Source organism: Balaenoptera ricei, chromosome 2 (assembly GCF_028023285.1).
Source record: "Balaenoptera ricei isolate mBalRic1 chromosome 2, mBalRic1.hap2, whole genome shotgun sequence".
Classification (NCBI taxonomy): Eukaryota; Metazoa; Chordata; class Mammalia; order Artiodactyla; family Balaenopteridae; genus Balaenoptera; species Balaenoptera ricei.
Window position 1 is genome coordinate 60,953,061 of NC_082640.1, and position 16,448 is coordinate 60,969,508.

General features: G+C 39.9%; 1 protein-coding gene and 1 long non-coding RNA gene across 11 annotated transcripts in view; one reads left to right on the forward strand and one right to left on the reverse strand.

Annotated features, from left to right (window-relative positions):
• Window positions 1-16,448, forward strand: part of LOC132359209 (uncharacterized) — a 47,649-nt gene that overhangs the window by 24,113 nt on the left and 7,088 nt on the right. The gene's annotated exons all lie outside the window — the stretch shown is intronic.
• The window catches only part of PEAK1 (pseudopodium enriched atypical kinase 1), a 298,094-nt gene that overhangs the window by 11,533 nt on the left and 270,113 nt on the right, over window positions 1-16,448 (reverse strand). For all 10 annotated transcript variants that reach the window (XM_059912712.1, XM_059912710.1, XM_059912708.1 and 7 more), the window contains one exon: window positions 10,892-11,637. In XM_059912712.1, coding sequence (XP_059768695.1) covers window positions 10,892-11,637 — 746 coding nt within the window. The remainder of the gene's footprint in view (window positions 1-10,891; window positions 11,638-16,448) is intronic.

Below are 16,448 nucleotides of genomic sequence, written 5' to 3' on the forward strand. Positions count from 1 at the left end.
TTGACTCTAAAGCCTCATTAAAAGCAGCTGGGAAGGAGAAGACAGCGTTATGTGTCTAATGCTACTGACCCTTTCAGAATGCCCACGATGCCTGGGACCTGTAAAGAGGGTGTACATCTTGCTGCCCTTTCAGTATTGCGGAGTGGAATAGATATTCAGTTTAAGGCAACAAAGTAGGGAGGTGGGGGAAAAAGCTGGACGTTTGGCAAAACAGGATGGCTATGGAATAAATCAGTTGTTGAATGCGGAGCGGGGTATTATCTGTTCTTACTTACTCTACTTTCCTCCCAAAGGCTTCCTGAAATGCTGGTGTTTGAGGGGTCTGCTCTCTATCCTCTCTTCTCACTGACATACTCCCTTCAGTAAGCTCACGGTTTCAGCCATCTTGATATACTGCTGGCTTCCACATCTACATTTGCAATCCAAACTTGTCTCTGAGCTTCAGACTTATCTATACAACGGCCTACTTGATTTCTCTCCATGTATGTCCCATCCTATAGATGGATGCCTTAAACTCAACATAACCAAACCTGAACTTTTCCCCACCAAATACCCTGTTCTTCCAGTATGCCCTCTATTGGTGAATGGCTCTGTTATCTGTCCCAACATCTAGATGAGATATGAAGTTCACTCTGGATTTCTCCTCCATCATCATTCCCTGCGTCTAGTTAATTACCAACTTCTACTGATTTTGTTCCCATATAACTTTCAAATTATCCTCTTTTCTCCATCTCTATGGCTACCATTATCATTTGCTGGTCTACTACAAAAGATTTCCAACTGGTCTCCCTGACTCTCATGTGATTCCCCTCAAATACACCTTCTATGTGGTCACCAGAGCCACCTTTCAAAAAAAAAACAATGGATAAACTTCCTCGTGGTTCCTCATTATCTTCACAGGATAAAGTCCTGGCTTGGCCTCTCTTTCTAGTCTTATTTCTCACCCCTCTTCTACTTTTGCCACACTGAACTACATGCAGCCAGAGCCCTACTCCTACCCTCCAGGTATTCTCTCTGATTTAGGCTCCTCTTCTCCCCTCATAAGCCTGAGGGATTCCCACTTACTTTTTTCAAAGTCATCACATGCATCATGTGCGTCAAAGAGAGAAAGTGCTATATACCCTAAACCTCCTTTCTGTTTCACCTGCATCTCATGTACATGTCTCTATTATTACAGCTATCACATTTTTTTTTTTGTCTGTCTTAAGAGCAGATATTTGTATCTTTGGGTTCCAGCACAGAGCAAGGCACCTAGTGCATGCTCAGTATGTCTGCACAAATACTAAGAAAGGTGACATCTGACCTGGTGTAGCCATAAGGCTTATTTACTCAGAACAGCTAGAATATATGCATAGCTTTTATTAAACACATGGAAGTTGGCAAGGTGATGGGGAGGGGGCAATGGCTGACAAATCTGGGTAATAAACACTCATGACCTGACTACACAAATGAGTAAAATCTGAACAATGAGGGCTGTCTGCTGAGTCCAGGCTGCCTTGGAGGCTCAGGGGTTTTGTATTGTACAAAACCACACAAAACAACACTGTTCTTCATCATTCCATTCAATTTTCTCTTTTCCCCAAAGAAAGCAATAATTACAAAATACAGGACTCTTCAAAAATATTCTACATTAGCTTTTATCTTTCTATTATGGGCCCACTCAGCCTAGTATGCCTTCAGCTGACTTCCACTTTATCAGCAGGGATTCTCATTTCCAGCTCGCACTATGCACTTTACAGTTCCTCAGTGAACTTTAAGTGAGACGGATATTGTAGGGAATGAATGGTAGAGGGACAAAAATGAGAAACACTGAAGATCACACACACACTATACCATCTGTGGTATTTTGTCACATTACCCCAAAGCACAACTCCATACAGGAAAGAGTATAGAATGAAAACTGGCAAATTCTAAATTGATATCCATTATTTGGTACAACCTCACTCTAAGAATACAGGCTGATCACTGACTGACCTCAATTCCTTGATCTGTCCAGGAGGAGTACTGCTTTACTTGCTGCTACACAGCTAAGACCTATACACACTCAATGCTGTTACAAATATATTCAAAATGGATTAAGTGTTTAATATATAAATGCTGTCTGGGCCCCAAGTACTCAGAACTCCATGCTTTAGGAATCTGCTATGAGACCTGTCAGGTAGGCCAGGTATTTTACAGCTTGAACTGCTGCAAAAATATTCACATGCCCAAAAAACATTTTGGAGTCTAGAAGAGAAATTCAAGAAGGCAACTGTATAAGATTTTACTATTTTATTTGTGATTTGTACTCATCAAATCTTTTTATGCTCCCACTCAGCATATGGAACAAAAGAAAATCACCTGTGTTCCTGAGCCAGTAATTTAGGCTGACAGAATGACACCCAGGATGATCACACTAGAGAAACTGAGGCACAGCACAGTTCAATAACCTGCTGAGGGCCCAGAATAGGAATTCACTTAATTTGAATCCCAATTTATAATTCCCGTCTATGTCCTCTCACCTCATTAATTAAAGCTATGGCTCTCTTTTCCTACTAGACAATTCATTTTGATTCTAGGTTTACATGAGTACTCCAAACTTCTCCTTTCTAAATCAATTTCCAGTTGAGACTTTAAGGCACTTCTGTATGCATTCAGCTCTGAAATAAAGTGGACACTGACCTAGGATGGCTATGAGTCTGTAGAGCTGGCTGCTGATCAATCACTTTCTGTGACGTTCCAACGCTGGGCATATTTGTGTTGAATTGTGATCATGAAAGTGGTTTCCTTTATAGCTTTTTCCTTGTCACTAAGCCAGTAATTAATTGCCTGATCCTATAGTCTGAACTAGTTGTAAATTCCTACCAATCATAGTTATTCCTATTAATGCTTTTTCATTTAGTGTCTTGCTTTCTCAGCATCCACCCAAATGAGATCAACGGAGACTCCAGAGTCAAAATGCAATAAAAGATGCTGGTCTCCACAGTTCACCTCTACTTTATTACAAGCTTTTAACAAGATTCTTGGCATAGCTGGAAGAAAAGAAGCTGCTCCAGTGCTGTAATAGGAAAGTGTACATCTTCACTGAGCTTTGTGTGCTCTATCCCTGAGAACAAAGACCAGAACTACTTTAAAAAGAGAAGATACCTAGTACCACAGAGTTGGAACTACTGGAAAAATAAGTCAGAAATTTATACTTTTTGCTTATAAAAGATTTTCATCACCTTCCTCGAGGTAATTTCATCAGTTTCTCATGTGGTCTCACATAGCAGCATTTGTTATAAAATGGTCTCATGACAACAGTGAAAAAAGAATGTCCCACTGACACTGAGCCATAATTTTACCAACTGTCCACCCTGCTTCTAGGCAAAAGGCTGTCATTTGTCCATTCAGGGATAACACTGAGGCACAGCAGGGTCAATCTACTGACTCAGGTATGATATAACAGGACAAGTTCCACGTAGGAATAAGGAGGCAGCCTGCCATAAAGCTAATGACGATATGCAGAAATAATTGTTCCTTTCTGTTCTCAGTTTCTTCCTGTGTAGAATGACGAAGGCCCGCCCTTCTAAAGTTGATGAGTGTACTTTGAAGACTACATGTTTGGTCAGTAGCTACCCAGATTCTTTGAAAGGTGGCAAAAGCAAGGTGGATTTTATTTAGAGCAGGGAAGTTAAGGGCTGGAGGCCAGCCAGCGTGCAGCCACAGAGACAGACGGTCCAATCTACCGCGTCGTGGCTCACCAAATGGTGACGAGGGGATAAAAGGAGACATGAATAACACAGAAACAGGAGCTGAACGTTAAATATTGTCTGGGAATCAATTTGGCCTTTCCTTCATCAAAACACTTAAAAATACGCTGTGCTCACTGCCTCCTCAGCCTCCCCGTTCCATATTCCCACTAACTCACTGCACTGGATATCCACTTCCACCAGTACCAAGATTGTATTTTTTTTGAGGTTTACCAGAGATTCAACTCCTGCCTTCTCCTCATTCTGCTCAAGCCTTCTGCAATCTTGGACTCTGATCTGTGGACCCTTGTTCTTTGCTACATCCTCTCCGAATTTTCCTGCTTTAGGTCACTTAGCTGTGTGGGCCTTTTCCCAATTTGCAGACTCTACCACTACAATCTCATACATTCCCACAGTTTGAACTAAATCAAGTTTATGAGAGGACTAGGTAAACTTGACCTCCCTTCTGAGTACCGAACTCACCTTTTTGTCTGGTTACAGGCTTTCTCTTGACTTGGCTATCTCATGGGCATGCTCCACAGAGAGCTCATCTTTCTGGCTTTTCTGATTCATATTTCAGTTAATGGCATCACCATCCTCCTGGGGTTGCTCCTCCGTGAAATCTTAGCACAGTGCCCTCATCCTACATCCAGCCACGCACCAGACATGGTCGACGGCCTGCCTCAGCTCTTTCACCGCCTGTCCCTTCTTTTCCATGGTCCTATTTCAGGATCTCTTTATTATTTACCTGGACTATTGCAATAGCATAATGACTGGCTTCCCTGCTTCCGATTCTTCTGGACTCTTCCACTGCAGTTTACTTCCAAAATCATTAATCTTATGTCATCTTTCTATTTAAAAATCCTTAATGGTTTCCCACAAAACACAAAATAAAGCCTAACCTCTTAAGCTCAATCAAAGCCTCTAAATTTGGTCCCAAATCTTTCCATAGCTCAATTTTCCACTATTCTCTCCATGCACTGTATTCACCCCTAAGAATAGTGTGAAATGGACACTAGAGGCCCTTTTTTATTGGCCCTGAGGTAAGTGTTAACAATGACTTCTTTCATTCATTAATCTTTATTTATCTTTACATCTCCACACCACTGTGAACCTTTATTATAACGTCTTGTTTAAAAGTTATTTATGCCTTTGTCTTTCCCACGGGAATATATGCTCTTTGAGGGCAGGGCTTTTGTCTTATTCATATGTATTTCTGTATTCTGTTAAATGTGATATAACAAGAGATATCACAACGTTTTATACAGTAAATGTTTGCTGAAAGGTCAAGAAATATTTATTGAATGCCCATTATGTACACGTGGTGCAGTGGATAAGATGTTGCACTCCCAATGCAGGGGGCCTGGGTTCTAACCCTGGTCAGGGAGCTAGATCCCACATGCATGCCACAACTAAGAGTTTGCATGCCACAACTAAGGAGCCTGCTAGCCGCAACTAAGGAGCCCGCCTGCCACAACTAAGACCTGGTGTAAATAAATAAATAAATAAATAAATAAGAAGATCAGAGAAGAAAATTCACACACAGCTGGATTCTTTAAGAAAATAGAGGTGGGGCTTCCCTGGTGGCGCAGTGGTTGAGAATCTGCCTGCCAATGCAGGGGACACGGGTTCGAGCCCTGGTCTGGGAGGATCCCACATGCCGCGGAGCAACTAAGCCCGTGAGCCACAATTGCTGAGCCTGCGCATCTGGAGCCTGTGCTCCGCAACGGGAGAGGCCGCGACAGTGAGAGGCCCGCGCACCGCGATGAAGAGTGGCCCCCACTTGCCGCAACTAGAGAAAGCCCTCGCACAGAAATGAAGACCCAACACAGCCATAAATAAATAAATAAACAAAATTAAAAACAAAACAAAACATAAAGGGATCAGGTTTAAAAAAAAAAAAAAAGAAAAGAAAATAGAGGTGTTTTCTAGGTACATGAGAAGAGAGTGGTGAAATAAATAGCTACCCTTTACTGAATGCTTACTTTGTGTCAAATGATGCTCTGAGCACTATATACATCTCTATGAACCTATTGACTCTCGTGATTTTTCACAATGGCTTTAAGAAGAATGAAGTTTTTCCTCCATTTTACAGATAAAGACACTAGGCTTAGAAAAGGCAAGTAACTGGGCCAAGGTAACACAGCTAATAAGCTGCTAAAGCACAAATTTAAAGCTCAGTATCAAATGATCCAAAATCTCCAATTCCTTAGCTTTTTCAATGAAAAGACATTATGACATCATTTTTAAACAAAATAAAAACTGCCTATAATCCTCACCACTCTGATTTAGAAATTATTTGCATACTACCATTTTGTAGGTCAATTTTTTTAAAGTTATGGTCATAGTATTTGGTATTCTGCTATTTTAATGTGACATTTTACAAAAAATGTTTTCCATGATTTTATACAGTCTTCATGAGGACCATTTTTAATGGCTGCAAACATTCCATTGGGCTGATATACCATAATTTATTACATTGTTTCCTTAATATCAGGTACTTTGTTTCCAATTTTTGGCAGTGCTAAAATTCTGAGGGATTGTAACATTAGTAGCTTTCTCTCATAATTTTAAGGAAAGATGATTATGACTTTGAAGGAATGAGAAAGAAAATATCTAAGTGCAGAGCCTATCAAAATATGCTCAGGCTAGTGCCTAATATTAATGAAGAATAATAGTGAGTGACAAAAGAATGTTGAGAAGTAATTTTCCATTATTGTTAACAACAATAATGCAGTTTTATTATATTTTATATATACTTCATAATTTACAAAAGCAGTTTCACTACATAAACACATACACATATGACAATCTTACAAGGTAGGAAGGGCAGTGAAAATCAAGAGAGATTACATGACTTGTTTGGGAATACACAATGATAGATTCAGAATTTGGACTCATGTCAGCTGACTACTTTTCGTTGAAGACCGATAAAATTCAGATATCACACTGAATGAAAAACAGAATAAAGCTATGAACTGAACTGTGTCTTCTCAAGATTCATATGTTAAAGCCCCAACCCCCAATGTGACATATTCTTTCCCCCACCCTCCCAAGCCCTGACATAAGGACACAGCAAGAAGGTGGCTGTCTATAAGCCAGGAATAGAATCCTCCTTTCCAGTCTCCAGAACTGGGAGAAAATAAATTTCTGTTGTTCATAAAGCCATCCAGTCTATGGTATTTTGCTATGGCGGCCCAAGCAGACTAAGACCTTGTTACTGAGAAGTGGGGCACTGCTGTAACCAATACCCAAAAATGTAGAAGTGGGTTTAGAAGTGGGTTTGGAATTGGGTAGAAGCTGGAAGAGTTTTAAGATTCATAATAGAAAAAGCCTAGATACTTATGAACAGACTGTTGCTAGAAATATGGACATTAAGGGTGATTCTGGTGAGGTCTCGGAAACGAGGAACATATTATTAGAAAATAGAAAAAAAGGTGAGATTTCTAATAAAATGGCAAAGAACCTGGCTAAACTGTGTTCTAGTATTTTGCGGAAGGTAGAACTAGTGAGCAATGAAATTGGATATTTAGCTGAGAGACTTCTAAATAAAGGGTTAAAGGAACGACTTGTTTCCTCTTGACTGCTTATAGTGAAGTGCAAAAGGAGAAAGAACTGAAGAAGGAATTCTTAAGCAAAAAGGAACCAGGGCTTGAAGATTTAGAAAACTCTCAACCTACCCACAGATTGGGAAGGCCGGGAGGAACCTGCTCAGTGCCCAGGGGTAGGCTGCCCTGGCAGAGAGTCATGTGGGCGGGGCCCCTACAAAGAGCCAAAGGATCAGGGTGCCCAGCAGAGCCACAGCGGTGATGCTATTATCCCAGTGGGCCTGGAGGGCAGAGTACTGAGTCAAAGAGGATTATTCTTGAGCCTTAATATCTAACAGAATTTGCCTTGCAAGGTTTTGGACTTGCTTGGGACCCATCATCCTTTCCTTCCTTCTGATTTCTCCCTTTTAGAATGGGATTGTGTATCCTATCCTTGTCCGCCACTGTATTTTGGAAGCACATAACTTGACTAGTTTCATAGGTTTACAGTTGGAAAGGAAATTTGTCTCAGGATTTAACAGACCTTGAGTTTCACACATATCTCATTTAGATAATATTTAGATGAGACTTTGGACTTTAGACTTCAGAGTTGATGCTAGAATGAGTTAAGACCTTTGGGGCTGTTGGGATGGACTGAACATATTTTGCATGTGTTAAGAACATGAATTTTGGGGGACCAGGGGCAGAATGCTATGGACTGAATTGTGAACCCCCCCAATTCATATGTTGATGTGTTAACCCCCAATGTTACTATATTTAGAGATAGGGCCTACAAAGAGGTAATTAGGGTTAAATGAGATCACAAGGGTGGGACCTTGATATGGATTAGTGTCCTTGTAAGAAGAGACACTAGGCAGCCCCCACCCCTTCAGCCATGTGGGGACTTAGGAAGAAGGCAGCCACCTGCAAGGCAGAAAGAGAGCCCTGACTAGACACTAAATCAGCCGGAACCTTGATCTTGGACTTTCCAGCATTGAGAACTGTGAGAAAATAAATTTATGTTGTTTAAGCCATCCAGTCTTAGTATTTCGTTACAGCTAAGACAACACCCAAAGTTAAGATCTTAGTACTCTATCACTGCAGTGGACTTGTTATTTAAGGGGTAGTGTCCTTTGGTTTTCAAATTGTTAAATTCTAGCACCAACTTCCTTTTGTAACATTTTAAAAGACTTTTAGCCTCCTCAACAGACATAGAGAACAGACTTGTGGTTGTGGAGTTGGCAGGGGGTGTGGGGTGTGGGGTGTGGGATGTGGGTAGGGGGAGGGAGGGATGGACTGGGAGTTTGGGGTTAGTAGATGCAAACTATTACATATAGAATGGATGGACGACAAGGTCCTACTGTATAGCCCAGGGAACTATATCCAATGTCCTGGGATAAATCATAATGGAAAAGAATATTAAAAAAAGAATGTATATATATGTATAACTGAGTCACCTTGTTGTACAGTAGAAATTAACACAACATTGTAAATCAACTATACTTCAATTAAAAAAAAAAGAGAGAGAGAAAGACAGTCATACCTGTTAAGCTACTCTAAATTCCATTAGTACGGAAAGGGATATTTTAAGAAGACAAACAGTAAAAAGTTGTTTGTGTGAGCCAACTGCTGGTCTTTTTTGCTTATCTCTGCAAAGGTAGGGTTCACAGTGTCCTAGTAGTTTATTCCTTTAAGGTTGTACTATCAACTGGATCCTTCTACAAATGCCTAGAGGGTCTCCAAAGAGACATTTATAGTCACCATTTAGTGCAAAACATCCTTTCCCAAACCTGCCAACAACTCTCAGTATATAACCACTTGCCACCTGTTCTTTGGAGATTGCTTTTGCATCATTACAAGCAAAGAAATCAATACCAAACCATTGATTTGGGAAAGAGACAAGATTGCACAGCAATAATACATAAAGTTAGTCAAGCCCTACTTCTTAGTTGTTTTGAACAACAGATAGTTCAATGTCCCCTTCTGAAATAGGTACTCATCTTGCTTGCACTGGTGATCTTGTAGCAATACAGGCCCAAGATAGATGAGGCCGCATAACTCCAACTGGTATAACAGCTCTTGAATGCTACACAGAATCTCAAAATGCCTTTTTAGACTCAACAGTAACGTATTAACTCGAATCTAGATCCTCTCTCTGTAGTTTACCCCTCAGTTTATTTTAAAAAGTGTGGGCTGTGGCACAGGGTCACTCTGCGAGTGTCACCAGAGAGTGAAGTGGCTTAGGTATTGCAAATGCAGGGAGCAGTCAGCTGAAGGTCTGGTGCAAAAATATATTCTGTCTTGATAGACAGGCAAGACCAATCGTTTACCTTATCCATTAATTTACTAAGACACCATCTGGTCTTTCTAAGCCAAATTAACACGTACAAGTCGTTTAGATATGTTAATTAGTTTTGAACCAGTGAACAGAATCAGTAAAAAGGGACTATGGGAAGGGAGAACACTACCTTAAGTTTACACAGAGCTTTATGTTTTTAGAAACTCTTTCACATGCATTATCTTCCTTGATCCTAACCTCAGTCCCACAAAGTAGATGGATCATTGTTGTAAACATCTGAAAGAGGAGGAAACTGAGGCTCAAAAGATTGTTGTTCTCCTAAAATAATCTAGGGAAGAAGCTAAGGGATAGTGAAAGAAGTGAATACCTATCGGGGGCATTTTGTTCTCTTTTAGCCAAACGGCCCCATAAGATGGGTACCATTCTTATTCCTTTCTAAAGCTGAGGAAACTGAGACTTAGAATAGCAACTTGTGACAGAGCTACTAAGTGGCAGAGTCAGGATTTGAACCCAGATCTTTTGGACTTCAAAGTCCATGCTTTATTTATTACATTGATGAAGCCTATGGCTTACTGTTACAGTGAATGTAATTGCTCAAGAATTCTTGATTTTAAGAGTTTTAGCGTTCTTAAAGAAGTGGGTTGTCTGGTATGGGTGATATACATTTAAGAAGTTAATATGTGACATAACAGCCAAAGTGTAGGCTATGGAGTCAGAGAGATCTGTGTTTAAATCCTAGCTCTACTAATTGCTAGCTGTGTGACCCTAAGCTTTATTCTCCTCATCTGTCAAATGGATAAAAAGATCTTAACCCCATGAAGTCGATGTGAAGATTAAATTATATAACACTAAAAAGTTCCTGGTACATCAACAAATATTGGTTACCTTCCTCTATAAAAATGTTTCTCCAGGAAGCAGAGGAGTTAGAAAGCAGGGATAGACAAGAGTCTCTTATTTGCTAGAGGATAAAGACAGAAGTATAGAATGGAAGGCACATAACAGACCTCATTTGTACAGGAAATCTTTGCAAACAATCACAGCTCAAGTATTACCTACTTCAAGAAGAATTCTCTGGCATCGAGAGTCTGGGTTAAGGTCCTTCTAAGCTCCCACAGAATTCTGTTTACTTCTATCTTAGCATTCAGTATACTGTGTTATAAGTCTGTCTCTTTACATATCTGTTTTCTCCTCTAGATAATAAGTTAACCTCTCTTCTATCACAATATCTGGTGTAAGGTAGATGCTCAATAAGTTTTTGCTGAATGGAGGAATGAAGAAAAAAAAAATAAAACCAGACCCATCTCAATAACAGTGTGTTGGAGAAGGTTAAAATCAGATTTACAAAATTTTCTTACCTTGACTGCATAGTTATTAAGTGGATCTTTTGCATATGAAGCTGTGTAGTAAACTGCATCACCTGCCTCACAACATGGCTTGTCACTGGTTAGCCTGAAGTCTGACCAGCTGTCCACCCCAAAACGGAGCTGGTCTTTCTGCCCAGCCATGAAGAGGTCTTCGCATTTAATAGCCAGTTTCTTCAAGGCATCTGTATGAAGGCTTCGGATTTTACCCACCACTTCTTCACGATTCTCAAGTCCTCGATAAAGTGCTTGTCTCTGTGGCTTCTGGATACCCCGGCCCTGTCTACAAGAGGGACCACGCCGGCTGGACAGGGACTCTGTGCTATTGGAAAATCTATCCTTAATACTGAGAGTGGTTAAGCTGGAGATGCTGTTTGCTGCTGAGGGCACAGGTCTCTCCTTGTGCAAAGGTCTCTCCAAGGAGTCATAAGACTCAATGTCCAGTCCCTTGAGTTCATAACTGATTGAAGAGCCAGCACTGCTGGCATCCCAGTTCGGGTCGATATCATAGGTGGGATTAGCCATGACACAAAGAGTAGTTTCCAGGGATTTTTGGAGGTCTTTGGAGATTGGCTCTGTATTGGCTCTTACGATCATTTTCTTTGGCAGTGGGGGTGGTGTAGGTTGAGAAGCATTAGGTGCTTCTTGGTCTGTTTTCCCACCAAAGGCAATGGCATCATCCGAAGCTCCCTTAGGCTGCCGTGGATGCTTGGGAGGTATCATGGCTGCTCTAGATTGCCCTGTATTGTTTTAAAATAAAGAAAGAAAGGGGAAAAAAAGAATAATTAAGTGAAGTTTTCATTCTTGTTACATAATTGAAACTTAAGCAGAAATAAGGGAGGTGGCCACGAGAATATAAGAAGTCAATGCTTTAATCCAAAAATGGTAAAAGAAAACAAAGAACAAATAGCTAAATTTAAAGGTAAGAGTTCAAGACTTGATGGAAGCAACAAATGTGAACAATGTCTCCGTATTTCTTTGCCATAGGAACAGGGCAATGGGCTTTGTTTTCAAGAAGGAATTCATATTCTCCACTCCTGGCCCTAAGAGTGCTGTATTCACCACTCTAGAGTACTAACGAGTGACAGACACTCAAATAACCGTACTGTGACAGAACAGAGATGATAGTATTTGTGGATAAAAAAAAATTACTTGGGAGCATTATTAAAAACAATTGGGATTAGCAAATGAGACCGCTAGACTGGTGCTCAGAAGATACTATTCTATTCTTTTAACTTTGTTCCAAAGTTACATTGTATTGTATACAGCACTTGTCATTCTCCATCCAATACATATGAATACAATTTCATAAACCATGTTATTTCACTTCACTACAGAGATGGATTCCAACACCACTTAAACTGGTCTATGTATAAGATCCCTGAGATTGTGGTAAGGGGAACCATGTATATGAGCAGTCAACTGCTGTTTCAAACATCATTCACAAACTCTTACATGATTCTGTTTTATTTTGGGGGGCATATAAACTGTGATTTGAGAGATGCTACTTTTGAAATTCTCTTACAACAAGCTCTAGTTACAGGACCAGTCATCTTTGTTTCCTTTCTAGAATTTATGCTTAGAAGAAGATAAAACGCGTAAGTATGTGATCAATGACACCTTCAGGACTTATTGTATAATGGGGAAGGAGCATTATTTTTTTAAAGACAGAGAAATATACCATGAAAGTTTAATAAAAGCTATTAAAATCAGTAATGTTATTAAAATGAAATCTCCACTCAATATTTCAGAGTTAGAGCATAATGCTCTGTTATGGGTGGAATTATGTCCTCTCTCCCAAAATATACTGAAGTCCTAACCTCTGGTACCTGTGAGTGTGACCTTATTCGGAAATAGAGTCTTTGTAGAGGTAATCAAGTTAAGATGAGGTCATTAGGGTGGGCCTCAATCCAATATGGCTGGTGTCCTTATAAGAAGGGGAAAATGTGATATGAAGACACACACACAGGGAGAACACCATGTGATGACAGAGGCAGAGACTGGAGTAATGCAGTTGCAAGCCAGGGATGCTAAGGATTGATGGCCACCACCAGATGCTAGGAAGAAATAAGGAAGGATTCTACCTAGAATCTCGGAGGGAACGTGACCTTGCTAACACCTTAATTCGCCTCCAAGCTGCCAGAACTACAGGAGAATAAATTTCTCTTGTTTTAAGCCACCCACTTTGTGGTACTTTGTTATAGCAGCCCTAGAAAACTATGCTCCTACTGATGATTAGACAGAACAGAAGGCATCAGATGGTCTTGAGGATGATAATGAATAAAGATGGTGGCTTGTTTTATTAAAAATCATGTCCTTGTAGCAATGCCAAGGGGAAGCACCATATAAACTGTGATTATAACAACAATATACTCCATTTCCCACATATGCAACTCTCTTCAAGAACACCCAAGAGTTTACACAAACTATGACAATATATAAGCAAACCTAAGGACGCCCTTTCTCCACCAACAGCATGTAGCAATATTCTTTTATAAGGAACAGAGCTACATTACATATAAATAAGAAATATGAATATATAGACAGCATGAGAATGAGACAGAGAAAGAGTATGAGAATGCTAAGCTCTAAGAGGGCCAGGACTTTTGTTTTACTAATTGCTGTACCCTCTATGTCAAAAATCAGGGCCTGTATATAATTGATGCTCAATAAATATTTCTTGAATGACTAAAGGAATAAATATTTAGGGCTAAAAGAGGCAAAACTGTATAGGTACCTGTAACAAGTAAAGATACTGAATTAATAATTTACAAAATCCCCACAAAGAAAAGTCCAGGACCATATGGCTTCATTGATGAATTCTACCAAACATTTAAAGAAGTATTAAAACCAATCCTTCACCAACTCTTCCAAAAAATAGAAGGGGAGGGAACACTTACCAACCTGAAACCTATGACAGGCCAATATTACCTATATATCAAAACAAGAGAAAGACATTACAAGAAAACTATAGACTAATATCCCTTATTACTAGGCACAAAAATCCTCACAAAATACTAGCAAACTGAATCCAGCAACACATGAAAAGGATTACACATCACAACAAATTTGGATTTACCCCAGGAATGCAAGGTTGGTTTAACATCTGAAAATCAATCAATGTAATACACCATGTAAACAAAATAAAGAGCAAAAAAACCTCACATGGTCAGCTCAACAGATGTGGAAAAAGCATTTCAGAAAATCCAATACTTTTCATAATAAAAACACTGAACAAACTGGGAAAAGAAGGGATCATCCTCATCCTGATAAAGGTCACCTATGAAAAACCAAGAGCTAAATCATACTTAATGGCAAAAGACTAGATTTTTTCCCCACGAGATTAGGAACAAGACAATGATTTCCATTCTTGTCACTTATAGTCTACATTGTACTGGAGGACCCAGCCAGGGAAATCATGAAAGGAAAAGAAATAAAAACATGCAGATTGGAAAAGAGGTAAAATTACCTCTATTCACAGGTGACATAATCTTGTATATAGGAAAGGCTAAGGAATCCACAAAAAAACTATTAGAACTAATATACCAGTTCAGCAAGATTGCAGGATATAAGAGCAATATAAAAAATCAATTATAACCTAAATAGACATTTCTCCAAAGAAGATGTACAGATGGCCAGCAAACACATGAAAAGATGCTCAATATCACTAATCATTAGAGAAATGCAAATCAAAACCACAATGAGGTATCACCTCACACTGGTCAGAATGGCCACCATCAAAAAATCTAGAAACAAAAAATGGAGAGGGTGTGGAGAAAAGGGAACCCTCCTGAACTGTTGGTGGGAATGTAAATTGATACAGCTACTATGGAGAACAGTATGGAGGTTCCTTAAAAAACTAAAAACAGAATTACCATATGACCCAGCAATCCCACTACTGGGCATCTACCCTGAGAAAACCATAATTCAAAAAGAGACATGTACCACAATGTTCATTGCAGCACTATTTACAATAGCCAGGACATGGAAGCAACCTAAATGTCCATCGACAGATGAATGGATAAAGAAGATGTGGCACATATATACAATGGAGTATTACTCAGCCATAAAAAGGAGTGAAACTGAGTTATTTGTAGTGAGGTGGATGGACCTAGATTCTGTCATACAGAGTGAAGTAAGTCAGAAAGAGAAAAACAAATACCGTATGCTAACGCATATGTATGGAATCCAAAAAAACTCTACTGATGAACCTAGTGGCAGGGCAGGAATAAAGACGGAGACATAGAGAACGGACTTGAGGACACAGGTGGGGAAGGGGAAGCTGGGACAAAGTGAGAGAGTAACACTGACATATATACACTACCGAATGTAAAATGGATGGCTAGTGGGAAACTTCTGCATAGCACAGGGAGATCAACTCAATGCTTTGTGATGACCTAGAGGGGTGGGATAGGGAGGGTGGGAGGGAGGCTCAAGAGGGAGGGGATATGGGGAGATATGTATACATATAGCGGATTCACTTTGTTGTACAGTGGAAACTAACACAACATTGTAAAGCAATTGTACTCCAATAAAGATGTGAAAAAAAATCAATTGTGGGCTTCCCTGGTGGCGCAGTGGTTGGGAGTCCGCCTGCCAATGCAGGGGACATGGGTTCGAGCCCTGGTCCGGGAGGATCCCACATGCCACGGAGCGGCTAGGCCCGTGCGCCACAACTACTGAGTCTGCACTCTAGAGCCCACGAGCCACAACTACTGAGCCCGCACACCACGGCTGCTGAAGCCTGCACGCCTAGAGCCCGTGTTCCGCAGCAAGAGAAGCCCCTGCTACCCAACACAGCCAAAAATTAAATAGGTAAATAAATAAATAGCCCTTTAAAAAAAAATCAATTGTATTTCTATACACTGGCAATGAATAATCCAAAAGTTAAATTAAGAAAACAATTCCATTTACAATATCATCAAAAAGAATAAAGTATTTAGGAAAAAAATTAGGAAATTAAGTGTAAGACTTGTACATGGAAAACTACCAAACACTGATGAAGGACATTAAAGATCTAAATAAATGAAAAGACATCTTATGTTCATGGAGTAGACTTAATATATTCAGACGGAAATATTCCCCAAATTGATCTAAAAATTTAATGTAATCCCCATCAAAATCCCAGCTGGCCTTCTTGCAGAAATTGACAGGATGATCCTAAAATTCATATGGAAACACAAAGGATCAAGAGTAGGCCTCCCTGCCCAAATCTTGAAACAGAGAACAGTCGAAGAACCCACGTTTCCCGACTTCAAAACTTACTTCACGATGACAGTAATGAAGACTGCGGGGTACTGGCATAAGAATAGAAATACAGATGAATGGAATAGAATTGAGAGTCCAGAAATAAACTCATATTTATGGTCAACTGATTTTCAACAAGGATGCCAAGACAATTCAATGGGGAAAGAGAAGTCTTTTCAACAAATGGTGCTGGGACAACTTGGTATCCACCTGCAAAAGAATGAAGTTGAACCCCTGCGTCATAGTATACACAAAAACTAACTCAAAATGTATGAAAGATCTAAATGTTAAGAGCTAAATCTAT